Below are 22,220 nucleotides of genomic sequence, written 5' to 3'. Positions count from 1 at the left end.
TCTGTTCCTAAAATCGTTATTATTACATTTTAATATCAGTTTTACAAGTTAATGGGACACAGTTTTGAATAGAGCATTTTAATGTAAATTTAATTTTTAAAATAAGTGCTTTCAGCAGGTTTTACCATAGAAATTTTGCTTTCCTTTTAAATGGTACTTGTAATGACTGGACAGTTTTTCAAGCTAAATGAAATTCATATTGACCAAATCTTCTCTTTAAAAGTTTACAGCTTTTGTTTTAAATGTCCCTTTTTAGGCACCGAGCCGTCAATCTCTTTCTTCAAGGCTATGATAAATCTTGGATTGAAACAGAAGAACACTATTTTGAAGACAAACTGATAGAAGACTTAGCAGTACGTCTGGGTGCAAAGGGTCGTGGGAATGTATTATGGATTAAAATTCATCTTGTATAATAATAATTCTAAGTCTGGGAGGTACATAAGGTATTGTCTAAGCTATCTCTACCCAAAGGGATGAGCTATAACCAAGTCACTCTGACAGGTGTTAAAAATGACAAGTGATGGAAATTCCAGAATCCCTTCAGGCAGTCTGCTTCAGGGCTTCAGTAACCTTTATGAAGCTTTTTAAACTTTTGTCTAAATTACCTGCAGTTGCTGTCATTCCCCTATCTCTTACCTTCTGCCCTGTGGAGAAGGGGAACAGCCTATTCCCTTCTTTCTTTGCAGTTAACCTTTATGTATTTGAAGACTTCATAATCCACATTAAAGCCATTTAAGTCAAAAGGTTAGAATATGAAACTAGAGGAATTCTAGTCTTAGATTAATCAGTCCTTCAGAAGCAGACAGAGTCTGCTGCTTCTTCGCAGAAGAATCCTCTTGTCAGGGAGGTAAGGATTTTTCCCAACAGTAAAGTGCTAGAGCCATGTCTTTAGCCTGGTAAATCCCTGGGGTGATTTTCGGTAAAGCCTTGTATCCTTATCCCTTACAATTGTCTCTCAGAATGGTATTTCTTTTGAAGGTTGGGCGAGAACTACTACTAGGAAATGATTCACTCTGTGGGAGGTCCAACAGAACACAGTCTGAGATCAATCTTTTTATTGTGAGGAGAGCCTGCTCTCTGCAATAGAGAGAGGAAGCTAACTGGAAAATTGCTATTAGAAAAAAAAACAATAATTTGCCTTTACTGTTTAAAGCTTATGCTTAAAAGCAGCTACCCAAGTCGTGAAAAATTTTGAAAAGAAGGATCAAAATAGTGAAGGGAAGATCAGCAGCAATGAGCTCAACACAAGCAGACTATGGAAGTTCATTTTTGCCTGTACACATGCAGAATTCATTTCTTGTGGCATCCTTATTTTCTGATCAAGCATTGTGAAAAAGCAGGAGACTTCTGCAAATACTTACGTTGTATACAACCTTTTAAACTGATATCTTCATGTGTCCCAACACACTGCAAATGTTTTAAATAATGCAGGTTCATTGCCAAAAATAATTATGTTTTAGCAGTTGAGAACATGTGTGTGTAGGTATGGAATGTGGAACAACATAACTCTTTGCATGTGTGTATGTATGTGCAGGTATGTATGTATGAAGAAATAACCCAGCACGGTCATTTGGTTACGCTCTGTCATAAAGGGTTGTCTCCTTACCTCCTCTATGAAACCATATCTTTGCTAAGTTTATGAAGAATTCCTTGCCAGCGGGTAGCTTACGTGAAAAACTGTCTTAGAGAAGACAGAAACAGACTGGATTGGCTGCTATATCATTCTTTAGTAAAGATCTACAGGCATTCCTTTGTAATTCCTCAAGCGTACAGATAAGTGTGTCTCCAGTGCTCTCTTAAGGAGAGATGTATGACACCTTTCATTCAGAAGAGCCAACAAAATTCTTATCTGTCTTCTAAATAAATTTCTATCACATTCTTGCTGCTTTAGAGCACTTTCATGGAGGATGAGAGTTTGAGGTTCTACTGTTCAACTCTGTGGAGCTGACCCAGACTGTTGTGTTGGACTTCATGAAAGATGCGGTTGTGATGCTGGTGGAGGTTCTCTGTCCCTGTTAGAGAAACTGTACCCTGGTGTAGCAAGGAATTAAAGATTTATTGGACCATCAAGATGGAATCACAGCCCAGGCTGTGGTGGCAGAACTCATCTGGAAGGGGAGAAAGGAGGTTCTCTAATGTATGCTTGAAGGATTGTCTGAAGTTTTTGAACAGTTCATGTATTAGGTAGAAAACTGGAACAATCCAGGGCCTAGAAACTATATCCAAGACTTCCCGTCCTTTAACTCTCTTTAGTCAGTAAACTACTATGTTGTACATCATAGTATGTTCTTTCTCAATACAGAGAATCTTGAACTCTTTTCTGCTAAGTAAAAATAATTTAAAGGGAGAAATGCAGTAAAAACCACCTCCTTCCTGACTTTGCCAGATCCAGGCAATTTATAGACCTGTGGTAAGGGCTTTTTCTGGGATGTGGGAGATGAGTGTTTGCATCCCCTAAAACAGAGAAGTGGACTAAACTTGCAGTTTTGTTCCCTGAATCTTCTGTCCTTAAGTCTATTACACAAAAGTGGCACTACTTCTTCCGCCTCTGTATATTAAAAGGAAAAAGTATAGACAAGTCTTCTAACTGAGGAGCTTAATTCTGCTGTTTCTTAATTCTGATTCAACAGATCAAGTCTCTAAGGGAACTCGATTTTTAATGGTTGATATTAAAATCATAGGATATTCAACACTGTCTTTATTAATAGTTAAAATGCTTCTGCTTTAATTAAATACTTCATATGAACACTTAAACTTACATGATAACATTATTGATTAATTTTATTGGTAGGCATTACTGGACATAATAATTGATAAGAACAACATGTTTAATTGATGTTTAATAATTAGAATATATAAAAATTAAATCTTTTAAATCTTCAACATTTAGAAATGGCAACTAAAACTTACCCAACTTATTTGTTTTATCCTCTTACGTTACGTTCAGTTAAAGCTTTTTATTTTACACTTAAATAACTATAGGGCAAGTGTCTCAAAACATTGAAAATTAAGAATACTTATTTCCCAGAAATGTCAGAAAATCATTTGGTTTTAGTGTTCATGCTATGCTTAATAATGAGTTCTACTTAATTCAGTCATTGGTGAATTTGATCCTCCATTTAATTGGAATTAAATCTATGAAAACTAGTAACTTGTATGAAACATTAACACGACTTCTGCCCTTTTGCTTCATCAGTTTTGATAACATTAGAGAGGTATTCTGGTTGATAACATTACCAAGTATAGAATGCTGCCATTTAATTAAAGAGAAGGGTCAGCATCCTAAATGAGATTGAAATAAAGAGAGGGGAAGACCTCCATAATGGTGAGATATAACTAGAGTTATAATTTACATTGTTCAGATCGTGTTATTGATACTGATATTGTCACACATTGCAAAACATGAAATGAACCTTGTATGGCCATCATAGACTAGCATGTGAAACAATCATTGTGCATATATGTCAACTAAAGTGAATTCTCAGCTGCAACCAGTCATGTTGGTACAGCTAAGTGGAAAAGGTGGACTTCACAGGCACATATGAAGTGTAGTACACATAGAGATCTATGACCATTCCCACAGGAATGTATCTGACACTAGCACACACCATTTTTTTTCTTAATAGACAAAAAATCAATTTTCCTTATATCTGTCATGTGACCAACTCTTCCTTGTTGCTAACAGATAACATCTAACGTTATAATAATTTCTTACTTGAACAATCTTATCAATGCATGGAATTTTTTTAATCTGTATTTTAGTGTATGCTGCTAGGTGAAAACAAGGAGGAAGAGTGGGCATTTATGCAACCAATTTTCTTTGAGCTACCAGATGCTTTGTAGAAAAATATGTCTGGACAAAGCAATTTTGTTAATAACTTGATATGCAAAACTTACTTTCTGAAATGTCTTTTAGCAAAAACCAAGAAGTCAGAGGACAAGTTCTGTATAGATTCTTTGCAAAACACTGCTTTGGTGGTTGCCATTATAGTATTTAGGACTACATTTTTCTTTTAAAGTGAACTAACTAGAGCTGTCTAAACCTGAAAGCAAAATAACTACATGAAAAAACCTATTTGTATGTGTATATATATTATTGAATGATATATAATTTCTTTTTATACTTTATTGATTTATCATCTTCTAAAATTCTACATCCTGTCAGCATTTTGTTGGTAGGTATGGCGCCTTCTGTCTAAAACTATTGGTGAGCTTCAAGTTTGGCTTTCTTCTCCCTCAAAGCCTTTCAGTGAACATCATACCTGGCATAAGACTTGGAATAGAGGATTCTAATTTTTAGCTGATGAAGCTTGTTAACATAGAGAGGAACAGACAATATAATAGCAAATGATGGAATCTGGTTACCACTCGTTCTGGATAACAGCAGTAAAAGATTGAAGTTATTTTCAGAATCTAGGAAAGAGGGATAGTTTTTATGAAGAGAGGCAATCCAAAGCTTTGTAAATGGTATCATCTTTGTAAGTCTTCATGATCATAAACATGGTCAGGACTCAGGCTTTTCATACTTTGCTTGTTTCCTCCTGGTTGTCCAAATCAAAATTACATATGTGAGTATTTAATGTTTAATAAATTGCACAGAATAAAACATTTTTCATTATAGATAATTGAATATACTTTTAAAATCTTTTTTTCCCTAAAGAAACCTGGGGAGGAACCACCGGAAGAAGATGAAAGCCTTAAAAGAGTTGATCCTTTACATCAACTTATTCTGCTATTCAGTCGAACAGCCTTGACTGAAAAATGGTAGGGGTGGTGTGAGAGACTGCAGATTTTCAGATTACTCCTGTGTTTGAAGTTATGCGTGTCTCTGTTGAAGTGAGATTGCATGGGCTAGGCCAAAACATGTGCGTATGTGCATATGGCGAGTTTGAGTTACACTCAAACCTCTCTCGCCTGTGGTATGTAAAGAGATTATAACATGACTGATAATGAGATGTAAGGAGTTTTCTAGAGACAAGTAGAAGCCCCTATACACTTTTTCACAATTATGGATGCTGTGTTCAGGACTTACTACACCTCTCTTCTGTCTGTGTTCCTGATCGACAGTTATATTCTGAATGTGAAATATAAGTGTATTCTAGGTATAATTGAAAAATTAACTATGTTCTCTTCATTAGAAGGTGTTTATGAATTTCTGAGCACTGTGTTTGTAGCTGGCTTTACTTTTTGTATTAGTTAATTAAGTTCTCATTTTCCAAAAGGACTTTTGTAATTAATTATGAGATAGAAATCCTTTAAAAAGATTTTTAAGGTGCTTAAAAATATTTTGGTGCTCCAATTCTACTATAAGGGCTCTAATCTTCCTCATTTTCCCTTTCCTCTCTCTATTAACCAGCAAATTGGAAGAAGATTTCCTATATATGGCTTATGCTGACATTATGGCAAAGGTACTTTTTTGCTATTTTTTGCATCTTTTCTGTTTTAATAAAATTATTGAAGAAGATCAAGAGAAATTATGTGTAAAGTGAAGGAGGGCTTAGTCCCCCCCCTCCTCCCCGACTTATCAGTAAATGTTTTCTTTCTACATGGTATCAGAGCTGCCATGATGAAGAAGATGATGGTGAAGAAGAAGTGAAGAGTTTTGAAGTAAGATTATACTTCTGTTTTGTTTTTCTGGTCATGTTAGACATTATTTCATAGCTTCCAACTGACATTTATGTTTCTTGGTTCATGGCTTACTGCAGCTTATTTATGCCAGTGAACTGCATGTCAGAAGTGGGATTGGCAGATATGAGTCACCAAATTCATAGTAGTAAAAGAAAAGCATACATAGTATCACATAATATAAGATTATATGGAGAGTAATTTAATGGATCTTACATGTTTATCTGATTGACTTTAAATTTTTAGTTGTTGAAGAGAAATATTATGGGTAGTAACTTATTCTGGAAGTCTGATAATAACAGGCTTGTAAAGTATCACGTCCTACCTTTAGTTTGGATGGTTAAAATACTGAAATAATACTGCTTTTTGCAGTAGTCATTTACTTTCAGTACCAGTAATTTATACAGTATTTTTATGTTAACATATATATTAGTGCTTCTTAGTAAAAGGTGAGCTTTTATTTATCGATACTGCTGAGCTTTTTCTTATGTTGAGAATAGGAAATCTTCTATTGTTGTTTAATGTTGAGTTTTTATTGATTGTCATTGTATAAGGAAACACACTTACAGGAGTTGATTACAAAAGTAAGAGATGAGTCCTTGTCATCTGTTTGCTCTGGGATCTGTCTCTCTTTTTCCATTAATAAAATGGAGTTTACAATAAATTTGTCTGTTCTGAGGGGCACTGAGGGAATTAGCTTGTTAATATTTTAATATATTTTAGCATATTATAATTCTGACATTAAAAGTTGTCTTATATCTTTCAAATTGATTAATACTTATATTTAATATATTTTCTAAAACACAGAAACATGAAATACGTGCTTTTATTATTTCTTTAAAATATTTCTAAATATACTGATTGATTTGTGCTGTTTTGATTTTTGAGGAGTGGTTTGGGGCATGTTTACTTTTACTCCCATTGTTTTCTACACATCAGATGTTCTGTATGTTTTCTACATTATGCTGCATGAGATAGCACTGAATTATTTAAGTACGTATTCCCTATTTGGCTGTACACAGAAATCAGAAAGAATACCAATACCAAATTCTTTTCAGTCACTCGGAAGTTCTAGTCCAGTTGAGTTATAACTAACGTACCCAATACATAAATATTTTTCTGTTTCTTGGTAAATATCTAAGTATGAATCCAAATTTTAGTGCTTTTTTTTTGGTTTTGGTTTGGTTTGGTTTTTTCCTGGAAATGCAATGTATGGCATATCATTGACTAAACAAAGAATATTTATTTCTATAAGCTTTTTTTGGTTAGACCATGCATGCTTGTTAGATATCAAAAATCTTGTGCTAATAAATGTGAAAATTTATAAATAGGAAGTCATTGAGGTGAATGAACAAATTTATCAGTCAGAGATTTATTAGTGCTCCTTACCTAAATTATAATGGGTTCCTTCTTCAGCCTTCAACTTTATCTTTTGAGAGAAGATCCTATTCATTTGTTTCTCTTTAGTATTTTTTCTGTAGCTATGAAACTTACGTTCAAATAATGTATTAATCTGTTCAAAAGACAATTTTGTGTATGTATTTGGTCAGTCACCTGCAGAAAAAAAATTTTGGACTTCTTTTTCTTATTACTATTTCGCTTCTTGTCCTTGCCCTTCCTTAAGGTGACAGGATCACAACGCAGCAAGGTAAAACAAAAAAATATGTGTGTATTTGTCTGGGTCTAGTTTTGTGATTTTTTTTAGGCCCAACATCTTGGATAAGTTCAACTAAAGGGTCTTGAAAATGTTTTTAACATTTCAGTTCCAGCATGACATCTCTACCAAACCTTTCTTGTGCACAAACTCTTTTTAAAGACTCCGAGAATTATTTATGAAAATATGTCATATAAAATCACGTTGCCATTTTGGGGAGAATAGAGTGTCATTTGGCTTGTTCATACTGTTTTGCTGTTCTTGCCTTTTGTGCATCAGTTATCTTCTTTCTGGTTATAATTTAATTTGAATGATTAAAATAATTTATTTGGCTCTTAAGGGAAAGCAATTGGACTTTTCTTCTATATCTTAGCAGACATGCATTTCTGGTACAGTAGTAGAATTCTGTTTCCAATCTTTGTCAAAGAGACAGCATCAATTATACTATAGTTTATCTGTGATTCAGATCCTTTGGAATAGACTGAGTCCTTAGCCTTCATTGTGATAGTATTTGATAGAAACTCCATAGCTACTCCATACCTGAAGTAATTCCGAGTTGTTCCATGTTTTCTCTAAAAACATAGAGGCAATAGCTCTGAAATTTCACAGTGTTAATTTTTTTTATTGACTCAATTTTTACGGTCTTTTGTGTATCATCATGAAAGTCTCACCATTTGTTTCTAAAAGTTGGCCCTTGGCTTAAGCACCAACCTACTTGCCTACTTCATGCAAGTAGTCGTCTCAGTTCCCCTTGTTTCCAGACTCAGGCTGCTTGCTGATAGCGTTGCAAGGTTGATGTTCTGAGAGGAGGTATGGTGTGTGGGGTAGCTAATTTTTGGTTCTTAGGTGTTTAAATATAGTTATTTGTGCTGTGGCTAACGGCAGCTAGACTAAGTAGAGGTGACTTGCTTGAGATTGGGAATGCACAGATCTAGCTGATGGTCAGACTCCAGTCAGTAGCTTCAAAGTTCATTGCCTATGGCAATATGGGGAACAATTATAACCTTCTCCATTGAAAGGAGCAAGATGATTTTGGTGTTTTGTTTGCTAGCGCTTCTATTAACATTCAATTCACAAAAGAAAGAGGTTCTCATACAGCTGTGGAAAGAGAAGATGTATTCCAGGATCAACCTTTTACTCCTTCAAAAGTTTGCACAGATCTGTTCCACCTTCAAACGATAAAGGCATTATCCTGGAAGATGAATGCGCTCGTACAGACTGACAAAAACTTGTTTAAAAGGTATTGTAATTGCCACAAACATGAAGTACATATTACAAAACCCCAAAGGAAGTATATAAGCAATCTAATAGTATAATTTCTTCTTTGTTTCTTCCATTAATTCAGCTATTCAAATACTACATGTCTATCACACTGCCTATCTGCCTATCTGGTTTCCGTATATACTAAATGCTATATGCTCGATAGAAAGTTTTCTGTCTTGCTGATTGAGAAGTGTTTTAAAAGGGGAAAAAAAGCAGAACAATAATCCTTGCTTCCTTCATACATGTCAGGAAACAGTTGTAAAGATATGAGCCCGTATATACCAGCTCTGTGTGTGCGTGTGTGCGTGTGTGCATTTGTGTGTTTCCTTCTGTCTGTCAATCTATCTATCTCAGAGTTCAATGTTGAAGGTATTTCTTTTATTCCGTGCTCTGTGTGCATGTGAAAAGACTGACTGTTCAATTTTTATGGGAATAAAACTCTACTGCTCCTCTAGAATTTAAAAATGTATGATGTTTGAAGTCCTGAGTTTTTTCACAGTCAGAACAACAGAGACCTTTGGGCAAGCTTAGAATGTGTTAAAAATGACAAGTGTATTTTATCAGCAATTTTCATGCCCATATCTTATGCAGTGTAGTCTAATTTTTGCACAAATAATCTGCATTGGGATCACTGTGTGGGCAGTAGGGAGGTCACAATATAAACCCGCAAGAAAGTTGTCTGTGCGTTACTATCTGCCTATCTGCATTTGCCTGCTAGTATTTGCTTTGAATTATTATGATTATCTTTGCTCCTTGCCCTTTGTCTCTAAGTTAACTTTCTATCATATTGAACAGGCGCTCAATTGACTCCCTGTAGAGTTGGTGTCACTGTCCCCCTTGATTCTATCTGATAGGAAATTCTTTACTGGCTGAATGCCAATAGGTTTCTGCATTTGAGTCACTGACTACTGGTTTGCTGCATATTAATGTTCTCTAAATATGTGTAGGATGTGAACTCAAAAAAAGGAATTAAAACCTAGCTCATCTTTTTAAAGTCAGTTGGTTTAAATTGGTTTAAATTGGCTCTTCACAGGAAGAAAAGAATTGGGGGAGATAGAGCTTCCTATGTCAGTTTTCTTCATCTCTGTTACTGGTAGCAACTTTGTTGACAGACTTTTGTATTCACTGGATTTTTGTCAAAATGAGACATTGTGCTGTCACTTATCTCAGGCACAGAAAGACTTGCAAGTTTCAGTATGTACAAATAATGCAAGCTCTTAAGGCTCTAACCCACCGGAGATGGTCACTGTTACCTCTCACTGTCACAAAGCCTGCATAAATGGAGTGAGCATATACCACATATTTACAGTAAGTAACTATTTTTGTTAAAGAATGATACGAATTGGGGTCAGGCTCCATGATCAATGTATCAATTCTTAGGAATTAAACATTCCAATTAGTATACAAAAATGTGTTTCGCGTTAGTTTTTCCTACCCATAATGGAATGGGTGCAACCTAATATGTGGTTTTACTCTCCACAACTACAGGATAAGTTATTTATACATAGAATCATAGAATAGTTTGGATTGGAAAGGACCTTCAGAGGTCATCTAGTCCAACCCCCCTGCAATGAGCAGGGACATTTTCAACTAGACCAGGTTGCTCAGAGCCCCGTCCAACCTGACCTGGAATGTTTCCAGGGATAAGCCAGCCCCCACCTCTCTGGGCAACCCGTTCCAGTGTTTCACCACCCTAATTGTAAAAAAATTCATCCTTATATCTAGTCTAAATCTACCCTCTTGTAGTTTAAAACCATTACCCCTTGTCCTGCTGCAACAGGCCCTGCTAAAAAGTTTTTCCCCATCTTTCTTATAAGCCCCCTTTCAGTACTGAAAGGCTGCAATAAGGTCTCCCAGAGCCTTCTCTTTTCCAGGCTGAACAACCCCAACTCTCTCAGCCTTTCTTCATAGGAGAGGCGTTCCATCCTGCTGATCATTTTCATGGCCCTCCTCTGGACCTGCTCCAACAGGTCCATGTCTTTCCTGTGCTGAGGGCTCCAGAGCTGGGTGCGGTACTCTAGGTGGGATCTCACCAGAGCAGAGTAGAGGGGCAGAATCACCTCCCTCGACCTGCTGGCCACTCTTCTTTTGATGCAGCCCAGGATACAGTCGGCCTTCTGGGCCGCAAGCGCACGTTGCCAGGTCATGTCCAGCTTTTCATCCATCAGTACCCCCAAGTCCTTCTTGGCAGGGCTGCTCTCAATCCCTTCATCCCCCAGCCTGTATTGATACCAGGGGTTGCCCTGACCCAGGTGCAAGACCTTGCACTTGGCCTTGTTGAACCTCATGAAGTTCACACAGGTCCACTTCTTGAGCTTGTCCAGGTCCCTCTGGATGGCATCCTGTCCCTCAGGCTTGTCAACCGCACCACTCAGCTTGGTGTTGTCTGCAAACTTGCTGAGGGTGCACTCGATCCCACTGTCTATGTCACTGAGGAAGATACTAAACAGTACTGGTCCCAATACGGACCCCTGAGGGACACCACTTGTCACCGGTCTCCATCTGGACATTGAGCCGTTGACCACTACCCTCTGGATGCAACCATCCAACCAATTCCTCACCCACCGGACAGTCCACCCATCAAATCCATACCTCTCCAGTTTAGAGAGAAGGATGTTGTGGGGGACTGTGTCAAAGGCCTTACAGAAGTCCAGATAGATAACATCTGTAGTTCTTCCCTTGTCCACTGATGTTGTCATTCCATCATAGAAGGCCACTAGGTTGGTCAGGCAGGACTTGTCCTTGGTGAAGCCATGCTGACTGTCTCCAATCACCTCCCTGTCCTCCATGTGCCCTAGCATAGCTTCCAGGAGGATCTGTTCCATGATCTTCCCAGGCACAAAGCTGAGGCTGACAGGTTGGTAGTTCCTAGGGTCCTCCTTTCTACCCTTTTTAAAAATGGGTGCAATATTTCCCTTTTTCCAGTCACCAGGGACTTCACCTGACTGCCGTGACTTTTCAAATATTACGGAGAGTGGCTTGGCAACTACATCAGCCAATTCCCGCAGGACTCAGGGATGCATCTTGTCAGGTCCCATAGACTTATGTATGTTCAGGTTCCTCAGGTGGTCATGAACCTGATCTTCTCTTACAGTGGGAGGGACTTTGCTTCCCCAGTTCCCGTCTTGCGGTCCATCCACTCGAGATGTGTGGGAGGAGAGGTTGCCAGTGAAGACTGAGGCAAAAAAGTTGTTGAGTCCCTCAGCCTTCTCTTCGTCCGTTGTTACCAGTCTTGCTCATCAAGGAGGGTACGCTTTCTTTGACCTTCCTTTTCTGGCTGACATACCTATAGAAGTCCTTCTTATTATTCTTTGCATCCCTTGCCAAGTTCAGCTCCAACTGTGCCCTGGCCTTCCTGACCCCATCCTTACACAACCAGGCAGCATCCCTATACTCTTCCCAGGATAAACTACATCTACTACAAAACCACAAACCTGTGGTTAAGTAAGATTCGATCAGTTTTTACATGTTGTCATAAGGGGGGTAGAGTTCACTGATGGTGTTGATAGTGCTATTTGTTAATGCCAGGACCTTCTTTCTTTTTTCTCCTTGTGCTCCCCACCACCCTATTTCCATCAGTCACTGTTTTTTTATTCTATGCAAAAAAAAAAAAAAAGAGTCTTTAATCCAGTTAGAGAATTTATGGTGCCTGTTAATAGATGGTCAACATTTCACTACTCATTTGCAGCGTTTTGGTTCCCTGCAATCTAGTTTATAATATCAATAACATAGGGTCAGTGCCATTAATACATTCTTTGTTATAAGGCCAGCTGTTTCTCCATTTCATGCCTATCTGGCAAGACTGTTTTGGGCTATATCAATAACCTCCCATTGGCTATGGGAAATGTGCAGCCAAAGTCTTGTAGAGAATCTCTTTTCTACAAAGTGAATAATATAGCCATGCTTTTCTCTGGGTTTCAGTTCAGGGGCTTAGTAATAAATGATGATTTAAGGCTATTCACTAAGGTCTTTCATTGTGTCCTCTGGCTGCTTCCCATCTTCTGTGTTTATCAGCATTTCTTCCCCCTACATTGTTTCCGCTGCTTGTACCAGCATTAGTGTGGTACTTTTCAAGAGTACTCCCAGACATCATAGAATCATAGAATCATTAAGGTTGGAAAAGACCTCTAAGATCATCAAGTCCAACATCATCTGCCCTGTCTTTCAATTCAAACACCAGCTGGCACTCCATGCTTCACTGCTGTAGCACAACAGAACTGGTTGAGATCTGTGTAAGGCAGAGCCTTTGGCAGTCCTGGGGTAAAGGAGTGATGTACTTTGAAGAACAAATACATTGCAATGATCAAGTGCCCATTTGTAGCTTCCAGGTTCTTTGCTTATTTTTAATGCAGTAATTACATAATAATCTTACCAAACTTATCCCTGTACATAAGATTTTCTGCTCCAGCTAACTGATTCAATTCCAGTCATAGTGGAACCTTTAAAACGATCCATTACCCTTTTTTTTTTATTATTCCAAAAGAGAGTTAGACATCTATGTCAGCTATTTCAAATACATCAGATTTGTCACCCAACTTTAAACAAGAAAGGGTGACACAGTTTGAAAGTAATGTGTAGTTTTATAGCTATGTACTGTCGGAGAAAAAAATTCGAAACTGAGAATACATAGATTTGAAAGTCACCCAATAAAATATTTTTCCTTTTAGAGACTCAATATTTTGTTGGTTCCTATCTACTTGAATAGAAATGAATATGTTGAGTGATCTCATCAGCATAGCAAAAATATGGAGGCAGTATGTAGGAAACAAAACAAACTTCCTTGCCAGAGAGGAAGATATAAATGAATGACAGTATAAATATCATGACATTAGTAAAGGTATTTCTGCAAGCTGAAATTAACCAAAACAAAATAAAATGTGTAGCGAAGTTTTTATTTCAGGATATCTTTATTCCTATGCATTTGTAGCTCAGATGTAATGCTGTTTTAACACAGAGTAGTATTTTGTTTAGTTTAGTATATGTTTTTTGTTTGTTTTATAACTATATATTGTATGAACAAAATATATTTGTAATATAACATTAAAGTTTTTAATACAGATTATTCAGATGCTAGGAAATGTGAAATGTAATGCTGATAAAACAATCCTTACTTTGTGCCCATGTGGATTAATGTGCTGACTATTGATATTGAGTAAAATAGTTATCTCGTAAAATCTAATGATATGACACGATAAATTTTTTTCCTGCCATGCATTTATTACTGGGGAGAGTCAGCAGAACACCAGTACTTCCTTTTCTGAATATCGGTGTGAATACAAGAAATAATTTTGATGAACGATTGCTATAATTCTTGTGTTTTTTCAGCTGTTATATTATAAAACATATAATAGCTTTTTGCTATCTTGTCTGAAATTTGACAAAAATTCATGAATAAGATGGTTTGTTCCTCTTCAATTCTCCTTTTTTCCCAGATACTTTTTAGATCAATGTTATTTCCTTTCCTCCGATCTCACCATATTACAAAATATTTATGCTAACGCACAAGAAAGCTGGATGTTGTTTACGGCCAATCAAATCAAACCAGCATTTTTTGCATACATGTTTTTCCTAGCTACACTTTATTTTTATTATTATTATTTGTTTAGCACCAACAGTGAAAAAAATGAATGCAGGGAAAATTTTCAAATTTTACTAAGTCATTGAATTAAGGTAAAGTAGATAAAACCATATGTTTAGTTAATAAAATTTAGTAAATCCCCTACTACAGGAAGTCTACCAGTGTTCTGAAGTCTTGCAAAGAATTATTACATTCAAAATAAATAACTGTAGTCTTGAGGAAATTTAAAAATTGCTAACAGGCTGCCACTGAGTGCATATATCTAAGAATGTGGTAGTTAATTTGTCAACCTGTTTATCATTTTTAGTGATGATATTGAGACACCACTTTCAAGCATTTTCAGAAGTATTTACTTGTATCATGGAAGTAATATAAAACGATAGAAGGCTTATAGATGCCTGGCATTGAGACACGTCAGTATTCCTAAACTATGGAAGAGTACATAGAACAAGAAAGCACAGCAGGTGGCGGAGAAATGGCTGTAGAATGGCCATTCATTTATTATGAAATTAACTTTTGAGATTGATTGTATTTTAATTATTTTATGTGCCAGCAGTTTAGTAGTCTCTACATTTTCTGTTTCCCTTATTCTTATATTTTACCATCTGTACTTTAAAGAATTCCTTTTGTTGTGTGATAATCTGGATAATAGAAAGGATATTTCAACTCAGGGAGCTATAATAATGGATATCATATCAGTACTTTCCAACTAGAAAAAAATCTTTTGGGGTTGAGATCTTCAGCAGAAACAGAAATGTAAGCGTGAAATTGTGGGAATTGAAATATTTCTTTAAGTAATATGGAAAGCATATTTGATAAAATAAACTCCTCTAACACTCTTATAATCCTACGTATTTAATCTTCAGGAATTATAATGCATTATGTTTTCATTTTGTGTATACTCTTTTTAGAGCTGATGAAGTCCAAAATGAGCGAGTTAGGAAAAATTCAACTTTATTTATGGAGCATAAAACAGCATTAAGCTGTTAATATATACATTAAGCTTAAAGGCTTAATATATATATAAAGAGAGATATATATATAAAAATATATATAAAGATTCTTCTTGGGTACTTGATGTTATATTTTAATACATAGTTTGTACTCATGCATGGCTGACACGGAAATTGACAGTGTAAGACCTGTCTAACAGGATTTATTCTCTGGACTAAACAGAGGTCTTGAAAAGTATAAAATATGAAGACAATTCAAAGGAGAAGCATTCATCTTAGAATAGTTGAGTTGAAAGTAATTTCTTCCCTTTCCGTATTGTTTTTTATTCTGTTTACTCTTTAACTATTTCATAATTTCATATTAAGAAAAAAAAAATTATGCTCTGTAGAATTAGGATCATACATCTGCACTCCATGGCTGCGAGCTTAGTGGTAGCAGCAAACAAACCTCTCCATACAGCTTAGCTCCAAAGGGAGAGACCAAGAATCATTCTTTGTATGGATTATGAGAAAATAAACAATTTAAGTGGTGCACTTGTCAGTTAAAGCTCCTATTTAGTTTTTGCAGGTGTGTCGCCTACAAATTCAAGCTAAAACTTGTGATTTTGCCCAACGTGTGTTTTTTTGGCATATAGTTGCTTGTAACAATTTAAAACCAAAAAAAAATAGAATGAAGTAGAAAATATTTGAGTCTCTGCTTTCAAAGAGTATGATGAAAAAGTTTCCTTGGTTTGGTAGGTTGCTGGAGAGTGTCTTTTAAGTGGGAATACATATATGTACATTTCTAAGTGGTCAGCTTTTTCCCATATAAATGGAAAACACCCAAAATAAAATAGACTTGGTTTTCTTTGAGTTTTGTTTTTTTTTTTTTTTTTAAATTCTGGTGAATTACTTTAAATGTTTCATTTAGTATGAAGTATTTTTGGTATTGTTGTGATGGTTTTGTGAATGACAGAAAATTCAAACCACTGGCTAATTATTTTGGTAGTTTTCTTGACATCAGCTGTGCCAAGCAAATAAAGTGCAAAAATCTATGCTGGTAGGGCAGACAACAGTGTTAGCAGTAAGTACATCTTAGAGAAATGGGGATACCTTGACCAGCTAGCAGCTCTATTAATTTAGTATACTTTGTATGCAACGGGTGTCCCACTTCATATCAGCACTGCCGTCACATACATACATACATACATACATACATACATACATATATATATATATATATAAAAACATTGCATGGAGAAAACAACAGTGAAAAAGCATTGTCAAACTGAAGAAGGAATCATGATCTTTGGGGGTTATCATCAAAAGAATGGTTGCTTTGAGAAGAAACATTTGTGGTATTTTTTTTGTTGGTGGAATTTTTTTTTTTTTGGTCTGCTTTGTTACTACTTACCTAGACAGCTTGATTTCCATGGAAAATGCCACTCTTCCCACTTTAAACTGTTTGGCAATGCCTGTTTCTACTGTTCTTCTATAGTGCCATTGCAAGAAGTGTGCATACCCGTTCTTTTAGTCTGTAGATTATGCAGATGCATCCTCACTATAAGCATTCTTATAAACTTATTAAAAAAAAAAAGTATCATGAAAGTAGTATAGTTGATGTTAGGCTTGTGAACAAAAGTGAATAATAAATCTTGCAATGGAAGAAAAATGAAAGATTGTTGGGTCTAAAACTAAAAGTAACTAGAAATAGGAAATAGTTTTTTAAAAAAGAAACAGTGATCAATTTTCAGTGGTACCTGAAGCAAATGAAAATATTTTATTGTAGCTTTATTGAACCTGTGATGTCATGATTTTCCGGTGGTTTGTGTGTGTCGTGTGTGTGTGTGCGTGTGTATGTGTGTATGTTTCTGTTTTGTTTTTGTTGAAGTCCCAGGAAGAGGTTTAAACATGAAGGCAAAACTTTCAAACCTTAGCATGGCTAAATATGAAGCAAAGCTGCCATTTTTTTTTTTCCTTTTTGTGCCTCCATCTAGATCTGTCACATAATTTAAAGAAAAAAGAAAGATACAATTTAACCACAGGAGAGCTAATAGTGTGAAAAAAAAACCCTGATGAATTTTGTTTCCGCAGCACGATATTATCAAAGATTTAAGAAACAAATTTGCCAGCCTCGGCGAGAACTCTCTGGTAACAGCATAAATGTCTGTGTTGGTTTGCTTTTGAGTTAAAGGTTTCTTTTTCATTCATTTGAACATATTTCTCTTTTTTACCTCTTCTTTTTTAATTTATTATTCATATCCTCTATTTAGCAAGCCTTCATTTTTTAAACCTCTTCCATCTTCCAATGTCTTTTTTCCGTAACTTGGATGGAAAGTTTATGGCAGCAAAGCTGTCATTCTGGCTACTTCTGCTGCAGCTGTTCCTGCTGTCATACATGTTTTGGGCGTTGTGTTTTTGGACATGATACTAACTGATTGTGTCATGTTCCTTTTGAGTAAGCTTTTTACCACGCCATCCGATGGACTCACTGTCATAGGGCTCTATGCAACTTCCATTTTGCAACTTATACTGCTTAGTCATCCTCAATTCTCCAGCAAACTTCAATTAACTTGGTGAAAGTTCGAACTCATCTGGAATTAACTGTGCCTTTATGTTTGCTCTTTATGTTCTTTATGTTTTCAGTAGTAGTTTAAATTATTAAGAACAAACTTCACCATTGCTCAAGCAACGCCATGCAGTATTGTTTGTTGCCGCTAGAGTATGCAAAATATAAAAGCACAGTGTATTCTATCAAATATTCTGTTGGTAGGGTGGGCAATCTATATTGTAATGTAATGATATGTTTTGAAAAAAATTCTGAGATGCTTCTGTTACCCTGGTATTCAGCAATAACTTGCAACTCAAGACCCGCATACTGAGCAGTATGAAGTTATGGTCAAGCTATAGAAGATTATTCAGAGTATGAACCGTTGCACAAAAACATGGCACAAAAGTGCAAGTTTGATATATGCAGTATATATATAATGAACATGGGCTTTGAACTAACCTAATAATTTACAATTGAGATGACTCTTTTCAGATAAACTGCTAAAAGCATATTAAAGAAAAATACCAAGGGGAGAATATTACTTGAACATGTTAAATATCTGTTCAGTAGCATTGTATGTATTAAAATGGTCCATGATGTTGCCATAGAGCCCATATACTAAGAGAAAACCAAAAACCTTTGGAGAACTGATAGTAACTGTAGTCCTCCTCTTAAATGACTGGAATTTTTATTCAGGAAAAAGAAATGGAAAAGCAAAAACTTCTGTATCAACAAGCCAGACTGCATGACCGGGGTGCTGCTGAGATGGTTCTGCAGACAATCAGTGCTAGTAAAGGTAATGTTTTGTTGTGTAGATTACATATTAAACCTTATTTCTAATGATCTTTGAAATGATTGTAATTCTTATTGGGCAAAACTTGCAGATGTTTGGCACTAAAGTTTACTTTCAAAATGCACCCAAGGTTTCAAAAATTATTGACAGCTAATCCAGAAAAGTATAATGAATAATTCTCATGAGGTGGTGGTTGTTGTTGTTGTTATTATTATTATTATCATTATCATTATCATTAGTATAATAATAATAATAATAATGATTTTTCTAGTGATGATTGAGAGGAAGTGTGAAAAAGTTCATAGCTTTAGCAGTATGCAATGACAGAAAACGCTCCAAATTCTGGGATGTGTACAGTTCTGAAGTAGGTGTAGGCTTTGGTCCTTTTTTTTTTCCCTACTCCCCAAATATCTACTTTATTGGTGTACTTTGATAAAACATTTCAGAAGTGTAAATGATGCTCTTGTCCCTTAGACACCATGTTACTCTAAGGTTTGATGCTTTCACTGTCTGTTCTGTGATTTGTTTCTACAGTAGTGATGTTTTACAAATTCCTGTTTACAAATTTCATTTACTGTAACTAAATGCTTTGGATCACTGTCATTTTCTGAAGAAACAGGAAAAAAATATCTAGACTGGCATGCAGAGGAGACACATTGTTAAACTTGAAAGCTAGCTTAAAATTGTGCACCCAGGCTTAAATCAACTGTTGGATGCTCGAGCGAATGAAACATGATTTATATTCATTGAGCTCAGTTCTTCCTGTCTTACATCTTGCTTCTTTTGTGTGCTGTGTATACATTACACTATGTCTGTAAGCACTCAGAAAGATATTAAGTCACACTAGAGACCATGAAAGGAAAATAGTTCTGTTTTACAAAGGAAACAAAAAGGCCTCTCCTGATAAATTACCATTTAAGTCATTGTACAGATAAGTTAATAGAACATTCTTATTTTTATATATGATCTAAAAGTATATTTTAAAATAATTTTAAGGTGAGATGGGGCCAATGGTTGCAGCTACCCTAAAGCTAGGAATTGCCATCTTAAATGGAGGAAATTCTACCGTTCAACAGGTAATGTACTAATTTATTTTCACCCATTTTAGTCAGTATAGATCTTTATACCATGATCATTATTATTGTAGTAGTGCATTATGTAATGTAACTATTTGTCAGATGCTGTTTATCCTCTTACTCTCATTCCCAGAAGAAAATAGTGTACAAAAGTACCTTGTTTGCTAGGTATATATTTCTTATTTGTATACATAGAATTAATCTACAGAATACAAGGCTAGAAGATACTTCTTTTGCACTTCAGCTGGAAGGGGGAAATTTTATGTTAAATCATTAACTTTTAGAGGAATTCTGAGGGAGGGAAAGATTTTTTGAGAGATTGACATTGTCCTGTAGCCAGTAGAGCAAAATTGCTGACCCCAGACTTCACCAAAAAAAATGTTACACAACTTCAGAAGTCCTTAGCTTATGCCATGGAAAGTCTTGGTGATAAAAGCAGAGAACTCAAACTTGATTTACTAATCTATCATAAGATAATGTGGTGAGCAGTGAACAAGTCTGACTTGTTAACAGTATTCTGCACTGTTGAAGAGAAGTGACCGATACAGAGTACAATCAGTGTTGTGTACAAGTTGAAGATTCCTGAGTCCAGAAGGCTTCATACCTGCCATTACTACATTGCTGTAGGACAATTTGAAGAATACAAACAACTGGGAACAGTTAAGGTCCCAAGTTAAGCAGCCACTGAAGCAGCTGGATGCAGCCAAAAATAATGTTCTTTTCAGGGGCTATCATTACCAGGAATTGACCAGAAAGACCACAAATTGTGCAGAAAAGTATCTGCTTGAACCATTGCCAGTTCTTTGTGATGTCATGATATTAAATTACTTAGGAAAATCATGACACTTGTATCTAGTTACTTAATCTGAATTTGTAATGCTACAATCTTAATTTTTTTTTTAAATTATTTGATAAAGCCTTAGCTAATCAGAGTGCAGGAAACAGTTATTAGTACGGTTACAATAATACTAATGCTACTAGTCTAAATTACATACTTATAACATAAAAGCATCAGTAATACAGTTAGAATTGCTATTTTTTCAGCTGCCTCATTTCTACCCATTTTCTCTGGTGTTATGCTCACCTTTCTGATTTTCCTTTAGGTCCTAAGATCAACTCTTCAGTCTTCCTTGGGAAGAATGGTATGGGTGGGGGGAGAGGTACAGAGTGGTTTTGAAAAGTCGTCAACATCATCCTCTGGAGTTCTTTGCTTTGATTAGTACGGTGGTGTTGATGGGGGTGTTGTTCTTCTGTGATTTTGGGGTTATGCTGGGGTTATGCTGGTACATTTTGTTAACACTTTGCTTATGTGCTCTTTCATTTTGGAGGTTACTTACTATCCATTTTTCCTATTATTTTTGTTTTTTGCAAAAAGAGTTTTACCTCATTCACAATGTGAATTCTTGTAGCATTCCTACTAAGCTTGATCTTTGAGCATTGTGATTTTTGTTCACAACTGGGACCTCTGGTATAATCCTATATCTTCACTCAACAATACATTGCATTCTAGAATCAGAGTTCACTCCACTGAATAACTTCTTGTTATTGCAATCTATTATCAGATAGGTATTACACATTACAATAAAGCTAAAACAAATTTAAAAAATACTCACATTACTACTAACATGCTGTTGCAGCTAAAAGAATCTGAAACAAACTGAGGTTCTGACAAGCCCAGTCCAGTGCTGAAATGGTGGTATCAATACAAAATTGTAGTGGCAAGATTGTATTTATATTAAACACTAAATTCTGCTGGCTGTGTTGACTTTAGATACTATCTTTATTTTCCATGTTTTTGGAAGGAATACCCCAAATGGATGACATTCTTTTCTGTAAAGGACATGAGCATTAAATGTTCTTTTCTTTTTTGATACCTGGATTTTTCTCTGCAAGACTCTTTTATCTAATTTGTAAATATTAGAGATGTTTCAAAACACCTGCATCACTCGTAATCTAGAACCCGTATAGTATTAAGTTAACTAGATTAACACTAACACATAGTATAAATATTAATTCTCTGCATAAATTATTTGTGTTTACTGCAGAAAATGCTTGACTACCTCAAGGATAAAAAGGATGTGGGATTCTTTCAGAGCCTTGCTGGCCTTATGCAGTCCTGTAGGTAAGAAAATATCTACTTTAAAAATTTATGATTTTGCATTTAGGTTTTATTCCACAGGATTTATAGTTTTAGAAAGATCCTCTACATACTTTTTGCAAACAGCACCTGGGGACTGTAAAGTGCTAGATTTGGGGTAAAGGACAAGGTGGTGCTCATGGCATGAAAATCTTCATATGATATGGATCTACCTTGGTAAAGGAGCTCTTTTGGCAAATATTTATGGCATTTGTGTCTACTTGAGGTATACCAGAAAACAACTCCAGAGCATTCCTCAGGGGCGAATTCTTAACTCTGGATGTATCCTGTAATCCTGCAGAAACCAGGTTAAAGATCAATGTTAAGTAATCATAAAGATCAATGTTAAGTAATCATAAAGATTTTAGGAAAACCCAACTTTGTTTGAAATATTAATAGGAGTTTTTGGAAGGCAGAAAAATGAATGGAATATTGTGTTTTAATAAACTGTGGAGGTACTGTGATTTTTTTGTCCATTCATGCTTCTTGACAGTTTGATTTTATATATATAAATATATATATATTTTTAAGTGTTTTGTATATAATTCATAAGAATAAACCATATCAATAAATGATGTATTAATGAACATAAAACATTGGACTAAAAGGGG

At 35.6% G+C, this 22,220-nt stretch overlaps 1 protein-coding gene across 1 annotated transcript in view; it reads left to right on the top strand.

Annotated features, from left to right (window-relative positions):
* The window catches only part of LOC104075765 (ryanodine receptor 2), a gene marked incomplete at both ends in the record, with an annotated part of 113,976 nt that overhangs the window by 65,328 nt on the left and 26,428 nt on the right, over positions 1–22,220 (top strand). The window contains 8 exons of the mRNA XM_009576384.1: positions 257–353; positions 4,661–4,764; positions 5,357–5,408; positions 5,557–5,607; positions 7,250–7,273; positions 18,300–18,399; positions 19,393–19,472; positions 21,518–21,594. Of these exons, the coding sequence (XP_009574679.1) occupies positions 257–353; positions 4,661–4,764; positions 5,357–5,408; positions 5,557–5,607; positions 7,250–7,273; positions 18,300–18,399; positions 19,393–19,472; positions 21,518–21,594 (585 nt within the window). The remainder of the gene's footprint in view (positions 1–256; positions 354–4,660; positions 4,765–5,356; positions 5,409–5,556; positions 5,608–7,249; positions 7,274–18,299; positions 18,400–19,392; positions 19,473–21,517; positions 21,595–22,220) is intronic.

The sequence above is a fragment of the Fulmarus glacialis genome, unplaced genomic scaffold (genome assembly GCF_000690835.1).
Source record: "Fulmarus glacialis isolate BGI_N327 unplaced genomic scaffold, ASM69083v1 scaffold28430, whole genome shotgun sequence".
NCBI classification, from domain to species: Eukaryota; Metazoa; Chordata; class Aves; order Procellariiformes; family Procellariidae; genus Fulmarus; species Fulmarus glacialis.
This window is presented reverse-complemented; position numbering and strand designations above follow the sequence as displayed.